This window comes from Miniopterus natalensis, chromosome 5 (genome assembly GCF_054644295.1).
Source record: "Miniopterus natalensis isolate mMinNat1 chromosome 5, mMinNat1.hap1, whole genome shotgun sequence".
NCBI lineage: Eukaryota > Metazoa > Chordata > Mammalia > Chiroptera > Miniopteridae > Miniopterus > Miniopterus natalensis.
Genome location: NC_142085.1, coordinates 70,888,474 through 70,914,408, shown reverse-complemented (window position 1 = coordinate 70,914,408; position 25,935 = coordinate 70,888,474). Strand labels below are relative to the sequence as shown.

General features: G+C 39.7%; 2 protein-coding genes across 4 annotated transcripts in view; one reads left to right on the top strand and one right to left on the bottom strand.

Annotated features, from left to right (window-relative positions):
- Positions 1-3,742, top strand: part of MED23 (mediator complex subunit 23) — a 40,689-nt gene extending 36,947 nt beyond the window's left edge. For both annotated transcript variants that reach the window (XM_087817625.1, XM_087817626.1), the window contains 3 exons: positions 65-185; positions 925-1,056; positions 2,618-3,742. In XM_087817625.1, coding sequence (XP_087673751.1) covers positions 65-185; positions 925-1,056; positions 2,618-2,785 — 421 coding nt within the window. In that variant the 3' untranslated portion in view covers positions 2,786-3,742. The remainder of the gene's footprint in view (positions 1-64; positions 186-924; positions 1,057-2,617) is intronic.
- Positions 3,743-9,580: 5,838 nt separating this feature from the next.
- On the bottom strand, positions 9,581-19,354 carry ARG1 (arginase 1). Of its 2 annotated transcripts, XM_016204896.2 has the most exons (8): positions 19,283-19,354; positions 16,576-16,648; positions 14,032-14,206; positions 12,059-12,218; positions 10,748-10,842; positions 10,302-10,406; positions 9,964-10,100; positions 9,581-9,747 (listed from the first exon to the last, which is right to left on the bottom strand). In XM_016204896.2, the coding sequence occupies exons 1-8, from the start codon at positions 19,337-19,339 to the stop codon at positions 9,581-9,583; spliced, it is 969 nt and encodes a 322-aa protein (XP_016060382.1). In that variant the 5' UTR covers positions 19,340-19,354. The 2 variants fall into 2 exon arrangements, with proteins under 2 accessions (XP_016060382.1, XP_087673308.1); XM_087817182.1 differs by lacking the exons at positions 10,748-10,842; positions 12,059-12,218 and having other exon boundaries at positions 19,283-19,339.
- Positions 19,355-25,935: the final 6,581 nt, after the last annotated feature.

The following is a 25,935-nucleotide window of genomic DNA, read 5'->3' as shown; positions in this document are numbered from 1 at the left end:
TAGACTATATTAACAAAATTCAACTGATTTCAAGTCATAAGAAATTTTTATTTTCAAATTTTAGGTTTCTCACTGAAGTACTTCTTCCTATAGTGAAGACTGAATTCCAGTTGCTTTATGTGTACCATCTTGTGGGACCATTTTTACAAAGATTTCAGCAAGAGAGAACTCGGTGTATGATAGAGGTAAAATATAACCTGGGTTTTCTGTAATAAAATTAAATTCTAAAATATCTATTTAGGTTTTTTCTCAGTGTTTTTCAAACTTCATATCATAGTCATTAGTAGTGAAGTCAGCTTAGTGGGATCAGAGAGTGGTTTTGGAAGACTTAGTGTACTCATGACTTAGTATACCTATGGTGAATTTAGTGTAGAATGTCTTGAATTGGAGATGCAGCGGGAAATAACCATCATCAAGGTCAAGAAGAAAATTAAGGATGGAGAAATGCATTTGAGAACCTGCACTGTAGTACAGAGGAATTAATTAAAATCATGAGAATGGATGAAAATCGCCTATAACAAGAGTGCAGAGAAAAGAAAATGAGCCAGGAAGAGAACCTCAATGTATGAGCCACCAAATAGAACTAAGAAGTATGATCTAAAGGATCCCCCAGATTGCGATTATCCCAGAAATTGAGAAATGGTTTCCTGAAAGGGGATCGTTGGTTTCTTCATTTTAAGAGAAATTACCAAGCTGTAAAGAGAAATTGCATTTAAGCCCTGTTGGGTGCATTTTATAGCACTATTGAGTCCATCCTAATGCAGACCATGCCATATCTCCCAGGCGCCCAGAAGTTTGTGTGATCAATGTGTTCTAAGCACACGTTACCTTCTGTGTTAGTCTTGGAATGGAATCCAGCTGCAACGTGCTGAATCATTGAACCATTTCTGACATTTAAATAATTTTATATTATTCATTAACTAGATTGGTGTGGCATTTTATGACATGTTGCTGAATGTAGACCAGTGTAGCACCCACTTAAATTACATGGATCCCATCTGTGACTTCCTGTACCATATGAAGTACATGTTTACTGGTGACAGCGTAAAAGAGCAAGTAAGTTAACTTTAATTATTTTTAATGATACTTAGTTTAGAAAACTTAAACATATGGTGATAGACTTTTTTATTTAAGTGAGTGGTTTTGTTAATTTTTTTTTCCCTTTGAGGGGAAAAGGTTGATATCAGGCCCTCTTAGGCTACATGAGCATATTATTCTGAATATAGTATTAAAGTAAAAGTAAATAAGTTATAATTTCTCACATTTTCCCCTTGATATTTGCAGCAGAACATCTGAAAAAGACCTAGGGGAGTTACTTAACAGTATTCTCATTAGGAAGAAACAGTATAGTATGGCTACTGAAAAGACTAGATAGGTGTTGTGTTATGAGTGAAGGAGGTCCTGCATTTCCCCACGGTGATTAGGGTACAATGTGGGAAAATTAGATAAATTGCAGCATACTAGCAGACTGAAGTCAGCAGAGTCCAGAGAGTAATTTTGTGAAGGGAATTTGAAGGAACTGGGAATCCTTGACTTGAATTTTAAGAGTCCTGGGGAATTGTTTATGTCCTCACTTACTGGAAGCATTGCCATTTGGATTAGGTATTAGATCTTTTCTGTGTGACTTCAGAGGGCATATAAACTCTGGTAAGGTTAAAGGGAGGCACATTCTGACTCAACATATAAAAAGCCTCTTCCTAGTAGAACTGCCTGAAAGTGACAGGTCCACGTGAGCCATAACTGAGTTTCCTATAGGAAACGATCTCGCTGTTTCAGGAAGGTGGAGAAATTAAATAACCTCCCTCCATACTTTAATGTTATTTCCTTCTATAATGGCAAAGAGAGGTAAACTGATATAAAAACACGAATTCTAGTCTACTGGATTCTTCCCTTGCAGCTGGGGAGGTGTTGAATTCTTTATGCCTCAGCAGGATTGTCAAGGAAAGTTGAATGGGAACCAATACTGGCATGTTTTATTTAACATATCTTTTCTATTTGGGCCTAAGGCACTTTGATACAAGGTAATTGCAGAAGGAAAAATTATTAATGGGTTGATCTTTCCCCACAAGGTCAAAGGGCATTTGATAAAGCTAAGAAACCTGTGAAACTGCTTGACGTATTTATTTCTTTAAAGTATTTTAAGCAAGGATAGATCTGATATTATTTAGTTTTAATTCCAAGTATAAATCAGAACTTAAAAAATTAGCTTTGTAGATATATGTTATAGATATACGTTATTCAAAGAACTTCAAAATGTGCTTCATGTTTCTGTGAAGATGGCATTTTAAAAGGATGATCACCTGTTGCGTGTGTAAAATTTCCAGTATACTAGCTTTTGGCAGTGGTATTACTGGCTAGCTAGGTAGGTGTATGTTTTTGTAAATATATGCTTATATACATAGAATATAGAGTGTGTGTGAGAACACATGATTTCCTCATGTGAGAGAGAAATAATTTTATCTGTTTTTGTTAAAACAAAAAAATATGTAGACAAATTTTTCATCCACTCCACTCTCTAGTTTATTGTCTCAGGACATATATATGAATCACTTCTTTAAAAGGTGGGAAATTAAAGTTCTCTTGTTAAAATATTTTTTTATGTGTTTTCATTTTTTAGGTAGAGAAGATTATCTGTAATTTAAAACCAGCTTTAAAACTTCGTCTTCGATTCATCACACATATTAGCAAGGTGGAACCAGCTACAGTACCTCCACAAGCCATAAATAGTGGGTCTCCAGCACCTCAGTCTAATCAGGTGCCAGTGTCTTTACCAGTAACTCAGTGAAGTCAGGGTGCGCCGTGGTGAAATGGAGATACACCTGTCTTTGAAAGTGGACTCAAACCTATTAAATCTGAACGTGGTCATGCTACACAGTGATGTAGTAGAAGCAGTGACGTTCAGATTGTTCTATTTTGATTCCAGTGGTGAATCTGTTGACACCTTATAACTCCCATCTCCCTGTCCATACTTATGTCTCTAAGAGATCAAGTAAACTACATGTTGTTCATATCCTTAGCAATTTATTAGAGCAGCCTAGGAATATCAAGGTATCTGTGATCAAAAGACTTTTATTAGATACTCTCAATCTTTCCTATTCTAGCCATTGGTTTTGTTTTTATATTTTATTATTATTGACTTATTTAGCCTTCAAATACATTGTTTTAAAGGCACCACACATGTAGAATAGTTATTGCATATCCTTTTATACATAAATCTCATTTGGTGTGTCTTTAAGATAAGAGATTTTTGTAAAGAAAATTTCATTGCATTGCAGTAAACACAGTTCCATGTTCTTTTTAAATGGCTTAAAATTTTTATCATGGACTTCTGGATAAATAAGCTAATGTTTCTAATCAAGGCAAGTTTTTGCCTTGCTGTGGACTTGAAGTTAATTGTATGAAATGAGTTGGAAGTGACATAAGTAAATAACATAGCTAGAAATGCATAGACTTAATAAATTCATGTTTAAATATTGATTCTCCAATCTCTGTTTTTAAAAACAAATTGCCTTTCCAGGTTGTCACTCACCTGGCAGATGATGTGATTCTTTGAATTTTTATAATCTTAAAATTTTTAAGTATTTATTTTTTAAATGCAGTGTACATTTTGGTTCTCTAGGGTTTATTACATTTTGAGAGACTTTATGTTAATGTGGGGGGAAAATGGCATTAAGATTGTAAAAGACTTTAAAAATAATTAGTAAAATCTGTTAAATGAATAAATTGTCTGATTGGTTACTCAGTTTAAATGAGCATCTGCTGTGTGCCAGGCAGTGTGCTGTCGGGGTTGTAACGGAGAACCAGGCTACTTCCATGGGCTGTACAGTACAGCTGGTGACTGACACTGACCTAGGAATTAAGAGCTCTGCTTTTTTTTTTTTTAAACTAGCGAAGTTTTCCCAGGTCGGGTAGCTCAGTAGGTTAGAGCATCATCCCAATACTCGGTCAGGGCACATACAAGAATCAACTAATGAATGTATAAATAAGTGGAACAAGAAATCGATGTTACACAAATGTGGGAGGAACCAAGATGGCGGCGTAGGTAACAGCTGCCACCGCTGCCTCCCGCAACCACATCAGAATCACAACTAAAATACAGAACCACCAACACTCAGAGCCTCCTGAAACCTGGCTGCACAGAAACCCCGCAACCAGGGAGCTGAAGAAACACTGAGACCGGGAGGAGGGGCGGAGACGCTGGCGGATCGGGGCTGAATCCCGGAGACGCGGACGCGGGCCCACACCCGGTGCCCCCCGTTAAACCCGGGAGGGAATCTCGGCGGTGGGGGTTTCCCGGAGAAGTGAGGGGTCCCAGCCCCACAGCAGGCCCCCAGCCCCAGGCCGGGAAGAGACGTCCCCACAACTCCAGGCTGTGAAACCAGCGGGGACTGTCCCTGAGGGTCGAAGAGGCTGCGGGAGCCCCAGCAGCTCCTCTAAAGGGCCCGGGACGGACTCACTCGGACGCGCTCCCTCTGAGCCCAGCGCCGGGCAGCGGCCTGAAGGGACCCGGGACACTCGGGGGGAACTAACCTGCCTGAGATCCGGGCGAGAGGCGGAGGGGCGGCTTCCTCCCAGGCAGAAGGGCTGGCGGAGGCCATGGCTCCTGGGGCGAGTCCTCCCCGCACACAGCCGGCAGGCAGGCGCCATATTTGAATCGCCAGCACCTGACTCTCACCTTTGGCCCCGCCCCATGATTCCCGGAGGCCCCGCCCCTCCCCACCTGCAGCTCATCCAGGCCATTTCCAGAGGCTTTTCTGTGCAAGTGGCCTCTTGAGCCTCATGCTTAGGACTTTCCTAAAATCTCTCAAACAAGCAGCAGCGGGCCCCACACGGCTTGATAAGTGGCCCCAGGCCTGGCACTAGTGGCAGCTGCACTGGCTCATAGCTTGGCCTCTCCTGGGCACCTCCAAGCCCAGCAGAAGTAGCAGCCAACTATGGTTTGCTGTGTAGCTCATGCTGGGTGACCCTGGGCAAGGCACTGGCAGAGGCTGACTTTGCACCTCCCGGGAGGCCCCAAGACAGTGCACCTGGTGGTCAGACTCGACCACGCTGGATTACAACCCTACCACATCCACCAGTGACACACTCAAGGGGTGCACTTGGTGAACACCAAAGCCCCACTGAAGTAAATCCTGCTCCATAGGGGTGTCTCCAGCACAGCAGCTCTCTGGCTGTAGTTGCAGCTTGTCCTCATAGCTGATTGGCCTGGGGGTCAATTCCTCCCAGTGATGCCAACAGCAACCAAGGCTCAACTACAACAGGACAGTGCGCACAGCCCACACAGGGGAGCACCTAGAAGGCCCAGCTCAGGTGACTGGGGAGGCTGAGCCATTGGACCCTACAGGGCACCTACTACACAAAGCCACTCTACAAATCCCAGGACACATAGCAGCTCTACCTACTACAAAGAAACAAACACCTGGAAGCAGCCAAAATGTGGAGGCAAGGAAACATGTCACAAAGGAAAGAACAGAAGAAATCTCTAGAAGAGGAACTAAATGAAATAGATCCAAGCAAGCTAACAGATACAGAGTTCAGAATAATGGTTATAAGGATGCTCAAGGATATTAGTAAGAGTATGATGAAAATAATTGAGAAAATCGATGACATAATAAAGCACCAATTTGAAATGAAAGCTACATGAACTGAAATGAATAATTTACAGGGAATCAACACTAGAGGACACTGAGAATCAAATCAGCAATTTGGAACATGAAGAAACAAAAAACAACCAGAAGAGCATAAAGAAAAAAGAATCCAGAAATATGAAGATAGTCTAAGGAGCCTCTGGGACAACTTCAAGAGGCCCAACATTTGTATTACTGGGGTGCCAGAAAGAGAAGAAAGAGAGCAAAAAATTGAAAACCTATTTGAAAAAATAATTACAGAAAACTTCCCCTACTTGGGAAAAGAAATAGACTTTCAAGTCCAAGAAGCACAGAGGGTCCCAAACAAGAGGAACCCAAAGAGGCCCACAGCAAGACACATCATAATTAAAATGCCAAAGGTTAAAGACAAAGAGAGACTCTTAAAAGCAGCAAGAGAAAAGCAGTTAGTTCCCTACAAGGGAGCACCCATACGACTGTCAGCTGATTTCTCAACAGAAACCTTGCAGGCCAGAAGGGAGTGGCAAGAAGTATTCAAAGTGATGAAAAACAGGGAACTACAACCAAGATTGCTCTACCCAGCAAAGCTATCGTTTAGAACTGAAGGTCAGATAAAGAGCTGCTCAGACAAGGAAAAGCTAAAGGAGTTCATCACCACCAAACCAGCACTACAGGAAGTGTTGAAGGGTGTTCTTTAAGACGAAGGTAAAGAACAAAAGAATCTGATGAACTAAATAGATCCAGAGACATTGATGCATGCAACAGACGATCATATTTCAGAGGAAAGAGGGAAGGGGGGTGGAGGGTGGGAAGAGATTAACCAAAGAAGTTATATGCATAACCCATGGACACAGTCAATGATGGGGTGAAGGCCTGGGGAGGGGGTGGGAATGAGGTGGAGGGGGTCAATTGGGGGGAAAAATGGGATATCTGTAATACTTTCAACAATAAAGATAAATTTTTTTAAAAATCGATGTTTCTCTCTTGGTTGCTCTCAAAAATCAATAATTTAAAAAAGAATTCGGGAAGTTTAACCAACTATACTTCAATTTTTTATTTCCAAATACATCTTCCTAGACCTTTATCTTCTTTGTGGTTCATATTATTACAATCACTAACTTTTTAAAAATTGATTTTGGAGAGAGAAACATCAATTTGTTGTCCACTTATTTATACATTCATTAGTCAATCATTGGTTGATTCTAGTATGTGCCCTGATCAGGAATCAAACCCGCAACCTTGGTGTATTGAGACAGTGCTCTAACCAACTAAGCTACCTGGCCAGGGCCTATTATCACTAAATCTTTATTTGCCATGCAGATTCAGCTTAATATTTCTATAGTGGTATAAGTAATTTTTCTAGGCTAGTAATATTGAAATTCTCCAGAAATGTTGTACTAGAAAGGAACTTAAGTGTTCCTGTTAGCATAGTCTCAATATAGGCTTGCTACCTGAAGGACTGTATTGCTTTGAGATCCTAGAATGACACTGGTATTACACAAATAGAATAAAGGAAGTGAAAATCAGTATCACTTTCTCAATGATATACACATTCCAATTCATTTATTAAAATTTCAGTTTTCCTTCTCTAGCTTAAAAAAATAGGAATATGATTTCCCCCAAATGGGCTTTTAAAAGAATTATTATTAATTCTTTAATAATAATAAAGAGACGTTAATAGAAGGCAGAAGCTTTATTTGGGTTTAGAATGCACCTAAGGGGGAAAGTGTCTTCGTGTTCATTACATCCTAAAAGTTTTCAGTTTTTCTAATAGTGACTTTAAAGCAGCTCTGTTCAATAGGACTTTCTACAGAGGCAGAAATATTCCATATCTATGCTGTTCAGTACAGTAGTTAGCAGCCCAGCCGGGCGTGGCTCAGCCGTTGATCATCGACCTAGGATCCAGGAGATTGAAGTTTGATTCCCGGTCAGGGCACGGGGGCTTAATCCCCGGTGGGGGGTGTGCAGGAGGCAGCCAATCAGTGACAACTCTCTCATCATTGATGTTTCTCTCTCTCTCTCTCCCTGTCCCTTCCTCTCTCTGAAATCAATTAAGATATATTTAAAAAAAAAAAAATACAGTAGTTAGCTACATGTGCCTATTAAGCACTTGAAATGTGGAACTGAATTTTAAATTTTATTAAGTTTTAATTTAAATAATTTTTTAAATTATTGGTCAACAATTAATCATTGGCTATGGTATTGGGCAATATATTCTAAAGCAAGATCCAGCATAATTGCTCTTACCTAAAAGTAATTTAGTAAAATGTTTATCTTATAAAGTCCACATGTCAAAGGTTAGGTTTAAAATTCTGGGCTGCATATGAAAAATCAGATGGTAGAGGCTCTCACACATGGCTCTTATAACAACAATACAGATCCTTTCATGGGGCCCCCTTCATTGCCAAGTCCACTTGAGTTCTGTGTAAGTTGTGGAAAAGGGGAAGAGTTTGTTTCCTTGGTTTTGATTATAGTTCACTCTCATTATTTCCACCGCCTCACTATATTCCAGAGTCAAGAAGAGTGTTTTAGGATGTTTAAAGATTTCAGTTAATGAGACACACTGTAATTGCAATGAGTGAGGGGTGGCATGTTTGGAAGTCACAGATTATTTTTGGTGGAATCCCTATCTGAATTAGCAGATCTTAGAAACAAAATAGCCATTTGATTTCTTTCTTCCACCTCCCAAAAGACTACCATGCTTAAAATACAAACCAATGTCATGTTTGGGGTTGACATTGGTCAACTAACATTAATGAACTTGGAGATTGCCCAAGCCTTATGATTACCCATTTTACAGGTAAAGAAACCAGAGCCAGAGAGTTTAGTTTCACCAAGTTCTCAATGTTTGGGGGATGATAATTTCACTGCGGCTTTTTAAATCCTTATACAGTAGTAGTTTTAAGTAGGATGGATGTGTGTATTTTATATATATTTAGAAATATATAGACATGATAGAATCTTATTATAAAGTGTATTACAAAAATCACATCTTTTGAACAACATGGAAATATGGTCCTTTATATCCTGATATCAGGAGTCCCACTATGTAGTTGTGCATTTATTTTTTATTTGTTCTTTTTTTGCCATTTAATCATTTGTTATTTTTCAATTGCAGTTGACATACAACATAATATTAGTTTCAGGTGTACACCCCAGTTAGACATTATATAAGTTAGTAAGTGATTAGACATTATATAACTTACTAAGTGATCATCCTGATCAATCTAACACCATACATATATTGACTATATTCCCTATGCTGTGCTTTACATCCCCATGACTGTTCTGTAACTGCCAATTTGCACTTCTTAATCCCTTCTCCCACCCACCCCACCCTCCTCCCATCTGGCAACCCTCAAAATATTCTCTATCTATGAGTCTGTTTCTGTTCTGTTTGTTAGCTTATTTTGTTTTTTAGGTTGAATTGTTGATACATACGTATTTATTGCCATTTTATTGTTCATATTTTTCTTCTATTTCTTCAACATTTCATATAATAGTGGTTTGGTGGTGATGCACTCCTTTAGCTGAGAAGCTCTTGTCCTTGTCTGAGAAGCTCTTTATCTGACCTTCAGTTCTAAATGATAGCTTTGCTGGGTAGAGCAATCTTGGTTATAGGTCCTTGCTTTTCATCACTTTGAATATTTCTTGCCACTACTTTCTGGGAGTGTGTTTATTTTTAATGCCAGCAAATTTATATTCGGAAATTAATATATACTTCTGTTTCTAAGGGTGAGTCTTTTGCCAAAATGGGAAATATAAGGTTTTTAAGTTTACAAAAATTTGAATTTCCAAATCTTTCACACCAAGAGGGAACTGATACAGTTTATACTAATTGTACTAATATTTCCTCAGGTAAAATGTTTTCTGAAACACCAAATCTGTAAGAGGATAAACAATGAGCTTAAGTAAACTATTAGGTTTGGTAATTATGTTAGTAGCTGTGAGATTTTCATATAACGTTTCCACATTTACTTAGATGGGTTCAGGTAGTCAATAGGCTTGTGATTACCCTCTCGAGCAACTCCAAAACAAGCCAAGGTTATTGCCACTGCTGTGTTGACTGTTCGCAGTACTTCTTCTGGTGTCTTCCCCAGACATGGATTCACTTCCATTATGTCTAATCCTGACAGTAGCCCTACAACAACAAGTGAAAATAAGGTAATTTGGTAAATAGTTGACATTTTAAATTCAGTATCTCTGAAATATTACTCAGGAGTGTAAAGAGAAACCACTTCAGTTACTGCATCATTCTGGAAGTGTCAACGGGGGGCTTGATTTTCAGGTCAGGCAGTATAAATACATATTGGCCATGTGTACACTTGCTGCTTTATGCACTCCAATTTATACCTACTTGTTTTGAAAATTTCTTCTGTGATGTAGAGACCTTCTCTGTAAGTCAGACCTCCGATGACTGGTGTGCCAGTAGCTGGTGTGACGGATGGGTCCAGTCCATCAACATCAAAGCTCAGATGAATCGGCCTTTTCTTTCTTTTAAGAAGTGGGAAAGTAATTCAGTTTAAAGTTGGTAGTTTAATATTTAGTTCATATAGTTCTTACTTTGCTCTATAAACAGGAACAACCCAGTAAAGTTCCAGATTTTACATAAAGGTTTCATTAATAACTTACATTGATTAGTGTCAGTAGCAAGTTATTTTAACAATACTTACGTTACACATACAAGCGTCATACCTTCCTACTAGATAGCTGAGTGTTTCTTCCATCACCTTGCCAATTCCCAGCTTGTCCACTTCACTCATTGAAAAGTATTTAATACCCAGAGTTTTCAAAAGATAGCTGTGAAAGAGGAGATATTAAGACAATCTATAGTTAGCATGGTGTCTGACTCTGTGCTCTCATTCCCCTTTAAGAAAAGATCAGTGTGGTAAGATACATAAAATATTTAAATTCTGTAAGCTCTGTGTATATTTTAATGTATTCTTAACAGCAAGTCAATATAAAAATTATCTGAATATATACATATATGTGTATGTACATATATATATAAATATATTTAGATATAGGTATAGATATATAGACTTGGTGCTTAAAATATTTTTTTCTCATAGGTTTGGCCAGTACACCTAGCATGCAAAAGGAGAAAAATGAAAGTAAATTGCATCAAGGAATAAACTTACTGTTCCCCAGGGTCCACGTCTCTCAGGCCAATATACACAATATCTTTGGCAGTTATGCAGGGCGTCACCCAGGAGAATCCTGGTACATCGGGGATCTAAAATTGCAATGTTTCCATCTGGTTAAATATGCTTCTCTAGAGCAAACCTTATACTGAAAGTTAAGTACACTCGTTAGATCATATATGCCTTCTATTTGGAACATAAATTTTAAGGAATCATTGAAAGCCAATACAAAATAAAGAAGAGAATGCCTGCCTCCCTGGTAGCTGCTTTGGCTCTTCCCAACCTCACCCTGTGGCCCAGAGGCCCAGACCTAACCCAAATCATTTGTCACGTTTACCAGCGTTTAATCATTTGTGCACCATTTCCATTGGTCCCTGCTTTTCCAGAACTCTAAGGAAATCAATGTGCTTCCATTACTTCCACCCCTTCTTTACTTCTCTTTCTCAATAAGGACTTAATCCAGAAGATGTCTCAGAGTGGCAAAGGGAAATTTTTTACCAACCCTTCGGTTGCTCTTCAAATTTCTTGGAGTCAAGCTTGGATGTTCCCATGTGCTAGCTACACATTTTGTGATTTGTATCACTTGGTTGTCAGTTCAGAAAATGTTATTTCTGGGCTTTTAACAGAACATTCCCAAGTATCATATAAACCATCAGACTACCAGTAGAAATTGTTTTATTGACATACTACAAGCATATCAATAGAAATGATAAACCACAATGTTAAATCTTAATCTGGAATTTCATCTTGCATCTTTTAGAAAAGAAGTTTCTAGGAAGCAAGGAGGTGGTTCTGCTTATGATTTAGATATGTGCTTCTCATAGTAAAGATGTTAAATGATAAACCATTGTAATCCCCATTTTTAAAATTCCACTTTTAAAAATGCCCTATGATGTGGAGGGACACTTGGTAAGAATGAGAGACTGTGCAGCATGTAATGGAAAGAGGTCAGCAGGAGACCAGTTCTGGCCCTTGCCTGGCTCTGTGCTTGGCATGTGACCTTGGGTGAGTTGGCTAACTTCTGAACCTCCGCTAACTTGCTTATAAAGGATTATTGGCTGCTCCACCTACTAAGAAGGGTAGTTTAAGAATCAAAAGGGAAGATATAAAGTCAGTTTGCAAACTATCGAGGAAGGGAGAGGTACAGAGCCTCACCACCTTTACCCTCTGACCCTTTGCTTATCTGCTGCCAAGAAAACAGTTTGAGATGATTCCAAGAATAAGATGGAAAGGGGTTCTTACTTGCCCCACCTCCTGAACTTCTGCTAAAGATTATTATTGTGTATGGAATACCAACCAGCCTCTTACCTTTCCCTGTAGTTCCTTCAGGAGGAAGGACACAGGCTGTCCATGCAAGTTCCCACTTGAGGTTGTCTGCGGAGTGTTGATGTCGGTGTGAGCATCCACCCAAATGACGCAGAGATCCGGGTGGATCCTGGCATGGCCAGAGATGCTTCCAATCGCCAAACTTTAGAGGAAAAAGTGTGTGTGAACATCAGGTTTGCGATATCATTACACACATCATATTATTAACTCACTTAGTGCTCGTGCCTGGTTTTCCTTTAAGTCAAAGTGGCTGATATTTCTCACAGGTTTCAAATCAGAGATGCCAGTTAAACAATTATAACAATAGAGAAAGTAGAGCTTATGCTTAATAGTTACTAAGAAGTTATAGTTACATCAAGGCATCACTGAATAATTGGTAATATTTTTCAAAATTGCCTAATAAAACTATAAATTATAGTTTCAGCAAAAATTAAATACATGTGAAAACGCTACCACACAAGGAATTCCTTAGAATGAGACTATTCCATTTTCAAGGTTAAATCAGGCTTATTTTCTGCACTTTCATTTCTCTTGGTAAATACTTAATTCTCCCAAGTGAATTATGACAGAGTCCTTCCATTTTTCCTAAAACCCAGTTGCTTACAATTGGGGAGCATCACTCAGAAGGCCTTGCAGGCCCTTCAGGCAGCATATCGCAGGTGCTCACTGGCTCCATCCAACAACCAGGCCCTCTGCCTGAACTTCCTACCCTCCTACCACTCGCTTAAGGACCACTTCAGCCAGGCCCAGGACCCTCGGAGCTCATCTCAAGGGCTCCAGGCTCCAGAAAAGGTGCCTGAGTGGAGCGGCTAAGTGATATCTTACACAATAGTGAAAAGATGAGGTCCGGCCATACGATGCTTTATTTACCCACTTGTGAATGTTTCGAGTTCCATTCAGAGGATCATATTGATTCTCAAAGTGGAAGCAATTGTGCCTTGATGTTCATTCAGGTGTTGATTACTCAGCTCTCTGCTGGTTTTCCCTTTAGGTTTCTTGTCTTTTTTGCCACTCTTAAATTTTCCACTTAACATAGAAAGGAAGCCCCAGTTTCTCAACTATGGTTTTGTCATAGAAGCCCCAGGAGCAGCTTGACTAGAGGAGAAAACTGAGGGGAGGGGAGTAATTGACTTTTGATCTAATCACACTTCCAGTAACCTATTTTGGGAACTTGAAAGTAAACATTAAAGAGGCTCATGCAGAAAAAGTATCTTTGCCACATTGTTTCTGACACTGAAAACTTGAAAATAACCTGAATTCGGACAATATGGGTATATATAGTGATGATATTTTAATAAAAAATTATGCAGCAGTAAAAAATATGCTTGTATATCATGAAGTAAGATAAGGAAATTCCTACTGTAAATTATGAACAAAACAGGATAATACACACACACACACGTTAAACAAAATCATGTCCTAGGGAAAAAATATGGCTGGAAGGAAAATATGCCATTTTCAATTCCGGTTGAAATGGTTGTTAGGGAACTACAATCACACTGTGTTGTTTTTTTTCCTTTTTATATGTTTTTGTATTTCAAAAAATTGTTTCATTATTACTTTTATAATGGAAAACACCTTTAAATGTTGACCTAAATGGGTTGTTTCTACACCTTTAAATGTTGACTTAAATGGGTTGTGATCAAATACAATAAGTTGACTGAATTTCCTCAGTGCTCATTTATTTAGAAATATAAGCCTGTACTGAATATTTTGCTGAAATTCTTTCATATTTAATGTACTTTCTGCTATAATAGAGATAGTGCAAGACTTCAAACAGAGCTAAATCTGTTTCCAAAATAAAGTAGTAACCAATATAGTTTTTTAAAAGCAGAAAATTTGATATAAACTATTGATCAGTGCGCTCCCTTCCATATGTTCTCTCCACATGGTTCTGGGTGCACTTCCTTCATGCCGTTTGTGCCAGCCTCCCAGAGCTCATCAGGAACCGGCACCTGTGGTCTCCACCCAGCACCACGCTGGTCCTTCCACTCTTCTTGACTTCTGCCACCACACCAGCCAGCTGCTCGTTCGCTTTTCCCACAGTCCTCGGATTCTTCACAATTTGAAACGGACCGTCGTTAGGGACATCAGCAAAGGGCAGGTCCCCGTAATCTTTTACATCACATTCTATAGTTAAAATGAAAAGTTGCAGGTTACTAAATAAAGCAAGATAACAAAACAGTCTGTGCAGGGTGATTTTAAATGTACAAAATAGGTATATTTTCTAAAGTATAAGCACAGCAAAAGTCTGAACAGACTGTAAGAGCTGTGAGGGCGGAAACCATGTCTACTTTAGCTTGACGTCATCACCCACTGGGCCCTGCTGCCCACCACGTTCTCAATAAATGCGCGATCCCCCAGTTAGGCTGAAGAACAACAGCACGGCCTTCTGGTTTGGTTTCATGGGTGGTGTCACTGTCTTTGTCTCTGTGCTTATGCGCTTTCTATTTTTCTACAATAAGCATGTAATATATTTCTAATAAATCATTTTTTAAAGAATATAGATAGATACGCTATGCCCAGAAGAAAGTATACCATTACTTTATTAACAACCCTTGGTTTCAGTCCAATCTGTCGCCTGCTGGGGCAGTTCAGCCCCCTTCTGTCCGCTGTACTGCCTCACGGCACTGTCGTCAGAAGTCAGTAAGAGTATGCAGTTGCCAGCAGTCCTAACACTTCAGCAAGCTCAGCAAATAAAGGTTTTATTATTATAGTTTTAAATAAGGTAACCCAATGTTCCTAAGGACCTGGGTGCACTCCCTAAAAGGCCCTGCATTAGGCCGCAAGGTACAGAACTTCATGTGAAACTGTGATGCGGGCTCAGTTCAGTGTTCTGAACGACTGGTCATTGTGTTTTGTATTTGTTCATGTCTGTGTGTATCTGTGAGTCAGGAACACCTTCAAAAGTCCTCTTTACCTGATATAAAATGTGGACTGACGGACTAGTCCAGTTCGTTTACCCAGGTTTCCTCTTCTCTGTTGGGGTCTCTCTCTCTTTTAAAGCATTTTGTTGTTTCCATATTTTGACTATTATAAATAATGCTGCTACAAACCTTCAAGTACGAACATGGCTTGTGAGAACATGTGTTTTCACTTTGGGGTAAATACCTAGGAATAGATTTGATGGGTCAGAAGGTAAATGTATGTTTATTTAAGAAACTGCCCATCTCCTTTCCAAAGTGGCTGTATCATTACGTATTCTCATCAGAAATACCTGAGGGTTCCAGTTGCTCCATATCTTCTCCAACACTTCATCAGGGTTTTACATAAAAAGATGACATTTACTTTAGCTGTGCTTTTAAAATACAAAGTATTTTCATTTGCATACTCACATATGTAAATATGTATGTGTGTATAATATGAGTAATAATACACACGTATTAGTATTATTACTGGGGTTTTTATAGTCTCTGTGTTTATTAATAGAAGTGGTGAAACTTAATACTCCCTTATTATTTCCAATATTACAGTGAATTTCCATAGGCATATTTTTGGAGACCTTAGGTCTCATCCTAAATCAAAGTAAGTATCAGTTCTTGCAACAACCAAGGGAAGGGAACTGCTCCCGCTGGTTCAAGGAAGTGCTGGAGAGAAAGGCAGAAACCGGAAAGAAATAAAGTCCTGATGTAATTCCCATTCTGATGTTTGTGGTAGGCGTTTGTGGAGGTAGCTAGCCATCTACAAAAAGCTCTAACATTACTATTCAACAGAGCAGAAGGAGACGGAATTTGGCATAGCCCTTCCGGGCCGGGCCGGGGTGGAACTGCTGAAAGCCCCGTAGGTATCGCAGCGCCACAGCAAACACAGTCACCTGACCCTGACTCAGAAGCCTCCGATCCATCCCATTTCCAATCCTTTCTAGTAGCCCAGTTTTCAGAAGCTACGACAGAAGGACAGGATCTAAGAAAGCCAGTTGACACAACAGGCCACCCAATTCACGAGGTTCCGGGCGGCGCAGGGCTCTGACAAGCCTCGAGGCTCTGAGCGACCACCTGCTCTCCTCCCTCACAGCGCTGGGAAGGCCGGGGCCCGTCCTTATGGAACCAGGCCCCGGAGCCTGGGTCGCCACCTGACCCACTCGAGGGGCACGCTTTCCAGCCCGAACTTGGCCTACTCGAAGCCCACGGAGGACGGTGGAGGCATCAGCCCGAGACTCGGTGCTATTGCTGCTTTATTTCCTCTTACAAACAGGGCTCCTCTGGCTGGCAGCGCACTTCCTGCGCCCCCTGCCTCACTTTCGATCCCCACAGCTTCCCTACCACCCACCCCAGTGGTCTGGCTGGAGAGACAAAATATCTGAGTAAATAAGCAACACTGATTGAGCAGCCCCCCCACACGGCGCTGCGTTTACAGGGTGCACGTCTAGGGTTCCAGCTAGTGCTGCAATTCTGTAATACAGATGCCATTCCAGACACACCCACACCCTGAGTTAGCAGGGGCCTCTCCTTCCTGCAGAGCAGGAATTCAGGCTGATCATCTTTTAATTTAAAAGTTACCTTGGTCTTTAAGCTTCTCAAGCAGGCCAGCCTTTCTCAGTACTTTAGGGCCTTCTTCCACTCCTCCTCGTGGCTGAACAATTAAAAGATAAAGTCAGGCATCATCTTGACCATCAGATGCACACAATAGGAAACTTCATTATTTAACCAGTTGAATAGTACTTTGTTTTTTGTTCCGACAGAGCCAGGAATTTACATTATCTCATTTGATTTTCACAGCAAGGTAGATTGGACTACTACTATGTGAAAAACAAGGATCTAGAATCAGAAAGGTTCCCTAATTTTCCTACAAGCAGGCAGCTAACAAGTGGCAGAGCCTCAGGAACTTATCCAGGTCCGTTGGATACCAAAACCTGCATCTCCTCTTCCCATCCTGGCATATTACCAGCATAGTGAACATTTATTTTGTGCAAAGGCATTCTGATAGACGGAGATACAATAGTTAAAAGGAGAAGGTTTCTGTCTCTGAGTAAATCATAAGCTAAGGGGGGATTTGGATATTTAATATCAATCACAGCGCCTGGGTATGTGCTTCAAAGCAGGTACAAGAGGTCATAACAAGAACAGGATACACCTGTCTCTGCCAGGGACAGAGGGTGTCAGGTGGAGCAGATGACAGTTCAGCTTAGTGTTGCAATACGAATTCAGGATGACGAATAGGGTGATGGAGAAACTTTGTAAACCAGGGGAATAGCTCCAGTAAAGGCATTTTTTTAAATGTGTAGCACGGGAGAGAGCCCTGTCCAGATCCTCACAGTGGTAAAGTAGGGGACAAAGCAGGCAACAGGGAAAATCACCTGGAGGCTGGCTGAACCCACAAAGACCAACCTGCTATTTCACCTTTTGACCTGCTCAATAAGCACAGTGACCAGGAATTCCACCCTTGCTGTATTTACATCCGGGAAGCTAACATGCTTCCTCCCGGCAGTAAACCTTCCCCAGCCTGCTGGCAGATTAGTGACCTAAAAAAACAGTTAGTTCTTTTATGTATCTCTCTGATCCTAATTCCCAACAAGGTTTTTACATAGTACAAAGTTTTTTCCTGTTGTCAGATGAGAAGAGGTGCCAAAGACACCTGTGTCTGTTCCTAGGCTAGGCTGTGGCACCAAACCAAGCAAACGCTTCTCCCCAATTCCAACAGCAAATGACTTGCCCTGGCTGCCAAGCAAACCCTCGACACCAAATTCCTGTCCCCGGCAGCAAAGGACCCCACACGCTCTGCCCGACACGTTTCTCTCCTTTATTCCCTTTGTGCCTGACTCCCCGCTCCCACCCCAATCAAGTAGAGATAATTTCCCCTTCTTTTAACCCCCTTCCTCCCCCTCCCTCCCTCCCCCTCCCTCCTTTCCTTCCTTCTTTCCTCCCTCCCTCCCTCCCTCCCTCCCTTCCTTCCTTCCTTCCTTCCTTCCTTCCTTCCTTCCTTCCTTCCTTCCTTCCTTCCTTCCTTCCTTCCTTCCTTCCTTCCTTCCTTCCTTCCTTCCTTCCTTCCTTCCTTCCTTCCTTCCCACCTTCCGTTTCCCTTGTTTCTTTTCTTTTGTCGGTTATTTCAATTCTATCTTTGTTAGAACCTGTCCAAGAATCACTGAGCATACTGTGGATTTTGCAGTTAAGCCCAGCATTAGAAGAGCAATTTCTGTGTCAGCAACGATTCTGTATTCTGAGAAAGGCTTTGAAGGATTTCCAGGGAAAGTGAAGCAGTATTTACTGACGTCCAGGTGCAGTTTGGGTCTCTAACCTCTGACCTGTCCCTTTCGGTTTTGCAATGAGAAGCCAGAGTGCAAAGCAAAAGTTCGAAATTAAGAGGAGGAAAATACTGGCAAAGAGGAAGTCCTGAGAACCCTGCAGAAAACTCCGTTTAAAACAATGACAAGAAAACAACTTTAGGAGTTTCAGCTCACACTCGTCTTATTTTTTTCCCCCCTTACTCTTAAGGACAGATACAAGTTGAAGTCTAAGGTATCTGTAATCTCATTATATTTACCAGAATGAGTGTGGCTAGGCAGAAAAATAAAGTACTTTATTTCAATGCTACTGGCATATTTTGGTGATCTGGGAGTTCCCATTAGTCCTTTAGTCTTTTCAACGTTGTGAATTTACAGTCAGATTTTCTTTCTTTCATTTTTCGTTTTTCCTCCCTCAAAGAGAGGTACACAAAGGATTCTACTCAGTCCATGAACTTTTTTAGAATTATCAGAACCCTTTAAAAATATAAATCATGCACAAAGTTTCATAAAGCAAACATATATAAGTTATCCAAATTTTAAAAAACTCTGAAGTTGATGCCAGCCTATAAAATTTCTCTAGGCATTAATTACATAACTAAACAAATGTGTTTTCTTAAAATTCTCTCTATATATATACACAGTAGCACCCAAAACACTGAGAATATGGAAATCTAAATAAGTAGCTAAAATGCAGAAATAGTCCATTTCCATTCAAATAAAAATATTTTCTTTTTTAAAATATGAGAATTTAGTAGATTCAAATAAAATTGGCTGTGACTGAGAATAGGAGCCCCAAGAATAAGTGGGTTTGTGACCATAATTGTACAAACTTGCAAACCAGTGAAACAACTTTAGTCTATATATTATTTCAGGGCTAGACTTTATCGGGTAACTTAACTAACCAGACAATAACACCTTACTAATTTTAAAGCCTGAAACTTTCTAATAAATCCCAGCTATTCAAAGGAAGGCTTTTTACTCACCTGTCCCTTTGAGAAAGGAGCTCCGATGACCCCTATGGATTTTGACTTAGAACTCATGCTCTGATGTTTCTTGTCACTGCACCTGAGTTCTCCAGCCGGTCAGCACTGTCTGCAACCCTCAATGACAGAAGGCACATATTTTTTCCCCTTATAATTGGGCTGAATCTGTTTACCTTATTCTAATAAGGAAGGTTGGCTCCACCTACTGAGCCAAAGAATGTCAGCTCGAAGCCTTAAAATCCTTTGTATGTGGAGGAACTTGGGTCTCTAATTAAGCAAAGTTATTCATGTGGCCACTTCACAGCCATTTGACAAGTCAGCTGGCTTAACATCTTCCCTCATCACAGTCTTTTCTTTCCTAATCATCATAATCTTTGTAATCTAATCAACTCATCATTATCACATATACAATGCCAAGGTTCTAGTTGTACATACTCAGGGAATGTCACTCGCTTCCTCCAGGGCTTTGAGTCTTTCTGTGTCAAAAAAGGGCTGGGACTGGCAAGATGATCTCTTCACATCTGTTCAAGCCCTGCAATCCTGAGTTCAGGTTTCACACCCTAGGATTAATGGTTAATCAATGAGACACACATCATACACCACTAGGGTACAGTCTTAGGGAAAGCATATGACTTCCAAGCTTATTATTAAAGAAAATGTTAATTGTCTCATTAATAACCCAGAGGTGTTACCATACAAGTCTTTGGAGTCATAATACATAATCAAGATATAGAAGTAAAAACAGCCAACACTGAGTTTTTATCATATGCTAGATGCTGTTTGCTTTATATTATCTCATTTAAACCTTATGCCAACTTTATGTCATCTCATCTTTGGTGCCATTTTACTGATGAGGAAACTGAAACTCAGACAGGTTGCCAACTGTCTTGAACAGATGGTAGAGGAAGAGCCATAATTCACTGTTAAGCCTAATGGATCCACCTAACCTCTGGGCTTTACAGTGACACACAAGAGCCAAGTGTCAGATATATGTGCCTCTCAGATCTGTGAGGGAAGTCATTTATTGTCATAAAAAGTATGGATTTAGAAGAGATGCACCCTAAAAATCCATCCAACTTTAAAATGACACGATTGTAATTTATAAGAAAAATTCACGTGGTAGAAACGAATTTCTTTTTTCTATTGGTGGGAGAGATCGTGGTGGAGTATTTAAATTCCATGAGGGCAGCCCTGGCCAGTGCGGCTCAGTTGGTTGGGCACTACTCAGTGCACTGAAAAGCTGCAGGTTCGATTCCCAGTCAGGGCACATGCCTGGGTTGCAGGCTTGATTCCCAGTAGGGGGCGTGCAAGAGGCAGCAGATCGACACACTCTCACACTGATGTTTCTCTCTTTCCCCCTCCTTTCTTCTCTCTAAAAATCTATTTTAAAAATCTTTAAAAATATATATAAATTCCATGAAGGCAGAATTTTTGTCTGTTGCATTCCCAGAACCTAGAACAAGGCTGATATGCAATAGGCACTCAATAAATATTTATGGAATATGTGAACAAGAAACCAAGGTTTCATGGGTCCAGTTTAATAGGACCATTTCCAAATAGGCTTCCTATCTTTCACTTGTGGATTTGCTTGTGTATCTTAGATATTTACTTGTAGTATTTTGTATAGCTAACTATTAACCTCTTATGGCAGCGATTTTCAACCTTTTAAATCTCATGGCACACATAAACTAATTACTAAACTTTTGTGGCACACCAAAAAATATATTTTTTGCCAATCTGATGAAAAAAACAGGTATAATTTTGATTCATTCACACCGGACAGCTATTGTTGTGTTGGTTGTTGTCATGTTTTAATTTTTGTTTTATTTTTATTCCTCACCCGAAGATATTTTTTCCACTGCTTTTCAGAGAGAGTGGAAGAGACAGAGAGAGAAACACCAATGTGAGAGAGACACATTGATTGGTTGCCTCTTGCACACCCCCCGACAGGGCCGGGGACGAGCCTGCACCGAGGTACATGCCCTTGGCCAGAGTTGAACTTGGGACCCTTCAGTCGATGGGCCAACGCTCTGACCACTGAGCCAAACCAGCTAGGGCTGCTGTCATTTTTTTATTTGACAATCTAAAAGAAAAGAGGTCTGCCCAGCCGGGCGTGGCTCAGCCGTTGAGCATCCACCTAGGATCCAGGTGCTTGGGGTTCGATTCCTGGTCAGGGCACTTGCCCGGGTTGTGGGCTAGGCAGCCGATCAATGACTCTCTCAGCATTGATGCTTCTATCTCTCTCTCTCCCTCTCCGTTCCTCTCTCTGAAATCAATAAAGATATATTTTTAAAATTTTCTTAAATTAAAAATAAATAAATAAATAAATAAATAAATAAATAAATAAATAAATAAATAAAAGAGGTCAGTGTCCCTAAGTAGTCAGGTATTGTATGTTTTAAAAATTCTTGCAGTATATCCATTTGCCACAGGACACTGAAAATCACTGACTTATGGTGCTGACATTCCAAAAAAATTTCCCAAGTGTCAGTAATCTGATAATTTTGTATATGTCATCACCCCAAATCCTTAATTTTTATAGGCAACTGAATCATTTTGTGTTTTGGAAATTTTGATTAAGTCCTTCCTAGTCCAAAATCACAAATACATATTTCTATATTTTCTTCTATTTGCTTTAGGGTTTATCTTTCACATTTACTTCTTTAATCCATCTGCACACATCTTGGTATATTGTGAAAGTTCTCCAACTATACTTTTTCCTATATAATCCATCAGTTTTCTAAATGGAACCCATTTCCACATGTACAACTGTAAATCTACTTTTGCCCAACCCTGTATTTTCAGGAATAATGTGAGGATATGATGAAGGTACTCTTCTCCAGAAGATATTGGTGTAGTTTCCAGGCACATCAGGGCAAAACAAGTGCAGGACTACTTTAAATCAAATTCAGAGGCTGAGGTTCCCTGTACCACTTGGGAATTAAAGCTTTGATGCAAATTGTTGTGAAAGCTGATTAACTTTTTGTTCACCTTACTCTGAAGATCTAGCTCTTTAGGGTCACAGATCTTTTTTAGGTCCTCTCTTCAATTCTGAACTTTTTATATGCCCTGGGCTTTTATTTATGTCCATTTTACTCCATAAGGCTATCAAAACAAAAGTCAAAATTTACCTGAATAGTCAAATGGCCCAGAGCAAAAGCAGTTTCTGTTCTAGCTTACCCCTTGGGCTTCCCACTTCCCATTTTAATTTTAGCCTTGTGATTTTTTGCTGTCATGTTAGGTCATCACTGCTTTTAAATGAGTGAAGGGTAAGTGGTTTCTCAGTTAGGTGGACCTAGACACTGCTGTTTTCTCAGATTTGGGAATATCCATTGCTTTCCATTCCCACTGAGGTCTAGCTTCTGAACCTAGTGCCTCCAGAGTTCAAAATTTTTGCCAGCATGGCAGTTGGAAGCAGAACTATGAGTGGTATTTACTGTGTAATGTCCATGGACTTGATTGCCAAACTCTATTACAGGGGAATACCCAGGAAGGTTTGTGCTTCTGGGAGGAGCTTTCACTGTTTTCAAGGCTTTCAAAGAATTGTATGAAAGTTCAAGGTCTGATGCTTTCTTTTCTGTATTGACAGAAGAAAGTCACACCCTCATTAGGACACATGTAGTTTTAGTACCAGTTGAATTCATACTGCTGATATAAGCAAGTAAAACTATTTGTTCCAGAGAAGCCTTAGAGAAAAGTATGCTTACACTACTAAGACCAAAATCCCAAAGGAAGATGTCAGTAACCTGGGGGGGGGGGGGGGGGTTAAAACAGACATACTTTCATGAAAGTTTTATATTTAGACATGAATACCTCTAATGAGACTGATTGGGGACATTTATTATTTCAATTAGGCAACTTTTAGTTACTCACTGAATGATTTGTCAAATTCCTCAAAATTTTTACTTTTGTTCCTGCTGAAAAACCAACATAATATTTTAAACATGAATATGTGTCCATTGTAAATTTTTTAAAAATAATAATAAAATGAACATAACCCAAAAAGCTACATCCCATTTATAAATGCTGCTAATATTCTACTATCTTACTTTCTAATATTTTATGCATTTACATGTTTTGCTCATTGGGAACAATTTTTATATCTTGTTTTTTCTCTTAGAATTACTTTCTGAACATTTCCTATATTACTAAAAAGTCTTTGAAGAATGTTTCTAATGCTCCTAAAGAGATATCAACATTCTATCAAATGACTGTATAATAATTTACTTGAATGATGAATATTTAGATTGTTTCCCTCTTCACTATTAAAAATACTGTATTAGATTTTAAAAGTTATTTTAACATCTGATGTTCCATAAATAATATGCAAATGAATGACAGTGGCATTAGATATAACCCATGCTGAACTTAAACATCTCTCTTTTTACCTCTACCTGATCAGATAAATATTTTATAGATTAAAAAACCCTAATTTTCTGAAAAGTTTCATTGATGTACTAAATCAACACACATTTGTGGATGGAGAAAGCAAGATAATAAGCATAATTTCTCTTTCTTGAAAATTTGGCACTTCCAGGCCAACACAAGGCCTGAGCATTGAGGGACCATGGTTGTCATGAGAAAACAAGCGATGTAGACTAAACTTATTTTTATCATGTTTGCTTGAAACTTTCCTTTTCCTCTAAGCTGGTCTTCTTTATTCTATTTTTTCTTGTTATGAAATGTCCCTCTCTAATCCAACATGATAAAGCTGAGGGTGAAAATTATCATTATCACTCATAAATCAAATTTGTAACATAAGGAGGAGAAACAGGCTTATGGGTAGAATGCAGAACTGTACAATTGTGTGTTTACTACATGTGAACCTGAACAAGTAATTAACCTTGTGGGGCCAAAAGACTTCTAGTGCCTTCCCTGGGGGGGTTGTAAAGCAGTTCTTCGGGCTTCTAAAAGAATAGGCGGACAGATGTGGAAACTCTTAAAGACTTCACATCTACTTCTTATGTGTAGGGAACACAGTATGAGTATTTTGTTGCAAGCCAAATAAGCCATTCTAATTATTAATAGTTGGAAGAACCATGGTGTTGTTAGATAGCACGTGTGCCAAAATTCCTCTTTGCCTAAAACTCTCTCTTCCCACAGGCCTTTGTCATGTCAGGATCATGTAACTGAAGCAAGTAAAGATTTGGCAAAGTTTGTTTATTCCCATTAATATAAAGCTATCTCACATTCATCAGGCCCTAAGTGGAGAGTACATGGCTTAAACAATGTGGTCAGCTTGTCTTCACCTTGACAGCAGATCATCTTGGAGCAGTATTTTGCTCTATGTTACTTCAACACAGTAACAGATGGTCTTTGTGTGAATAAGTTACTCCGTTCTACGGGCTCCCATAACACTGCCGAGATAAATCCAGTGCTGAATGAGAGCACCTTGCCAGCTTAAAGCGAGGCCGCTCTCACGGGAGCGAGAACAGGTAGACGCTGAGCACTGTGCAGCTACCTTCTCCAACATTTTCAATGTTCATTTGCAAAAGGAGTTTGGAGTCCTGATATCTGAGTCTTTACTCATGGTGATTCATGAAGCGTATGAATAATGGGATTCAATGTGTCATAATAGAATGGAAGATAGTGCAATACACTGAAAAGTTTATAGATTCTGGAATCAGAAAGGCCTGGGTTTGGATTCTGAGTATTTGACATTGAACAGCATCTACAAAATGGGAATAGTAACTGAATGATTCTCATAAGAATATATTAACTAGTGTATGTAATATATCCAATACAGTGCCCACTTATAATAAATGCCCAATAAAATCATGACATTTATTATTTTTAATTACATGTATTTCATTATTAAATTAAAACCCCTCGATTGGGCAAGGCAGTGTTTTCTATCTGACGTTAGCAACTCCCTGCAGAAATTCCAGGACAGTGACTTGCAAATATTGTCCCTCATGTAAACCAAAAGCTTACATACTCTTCCAAACAAAGTTACTTATGAAATAGGTGTCTTAACAGAAACTGTTAGCAGAGCAGCTGATCATTAACAAAAATTGATCTATTTGTCACTAAGGAAAGCAATTGGAAGTTGAAAGCCTCCACCCCAAGAATGGATTTCCTATCCTCTAGTTTCACACAGACCACTCAGAGGTTGTAACTTATCTTTTCCATTAAAACAAGTCTAAAAGAGATATTAATATTTATTCACTAACTGGGAAGCAAGATTCAGGGCTCCTGCTCTCGAACAGTAAGTCAGCTGTGGGGAGGAAGGGCATTGGAGCATAGCTTCCAGTGGGCCCTCACGAATGAAGCAGGGCTGCCTGGTCATGCTGGACACCTTTAGAGCTCCCAGCCTAGAGCCACCATGCATGCTGGGAGCCACAGGTACACAGGTGTGGATGACAAATTTTCTTCCTTTTGAAACTATGTATGTTTCTCAGGAACCAGAAAGCACATTTCCAGTATTTAAACCAATGAGTCTCAACTATGTCTGCCTACGAGAATTTCCTCGAGAGGTTTTAAATGAAGCAATGATTGACTCCTACACAAGACCAAATAAATCAGAATGTCTACGGGGCAGGGCTCGGTAACTGCACATTCTGGTTTAGCCCATTGGATTCTTCAACGTCAGAATCACCTGGAGGGCTTGGTAAGCACAGATTGTTACCCTACTTCTAACAACACTTTTGCGT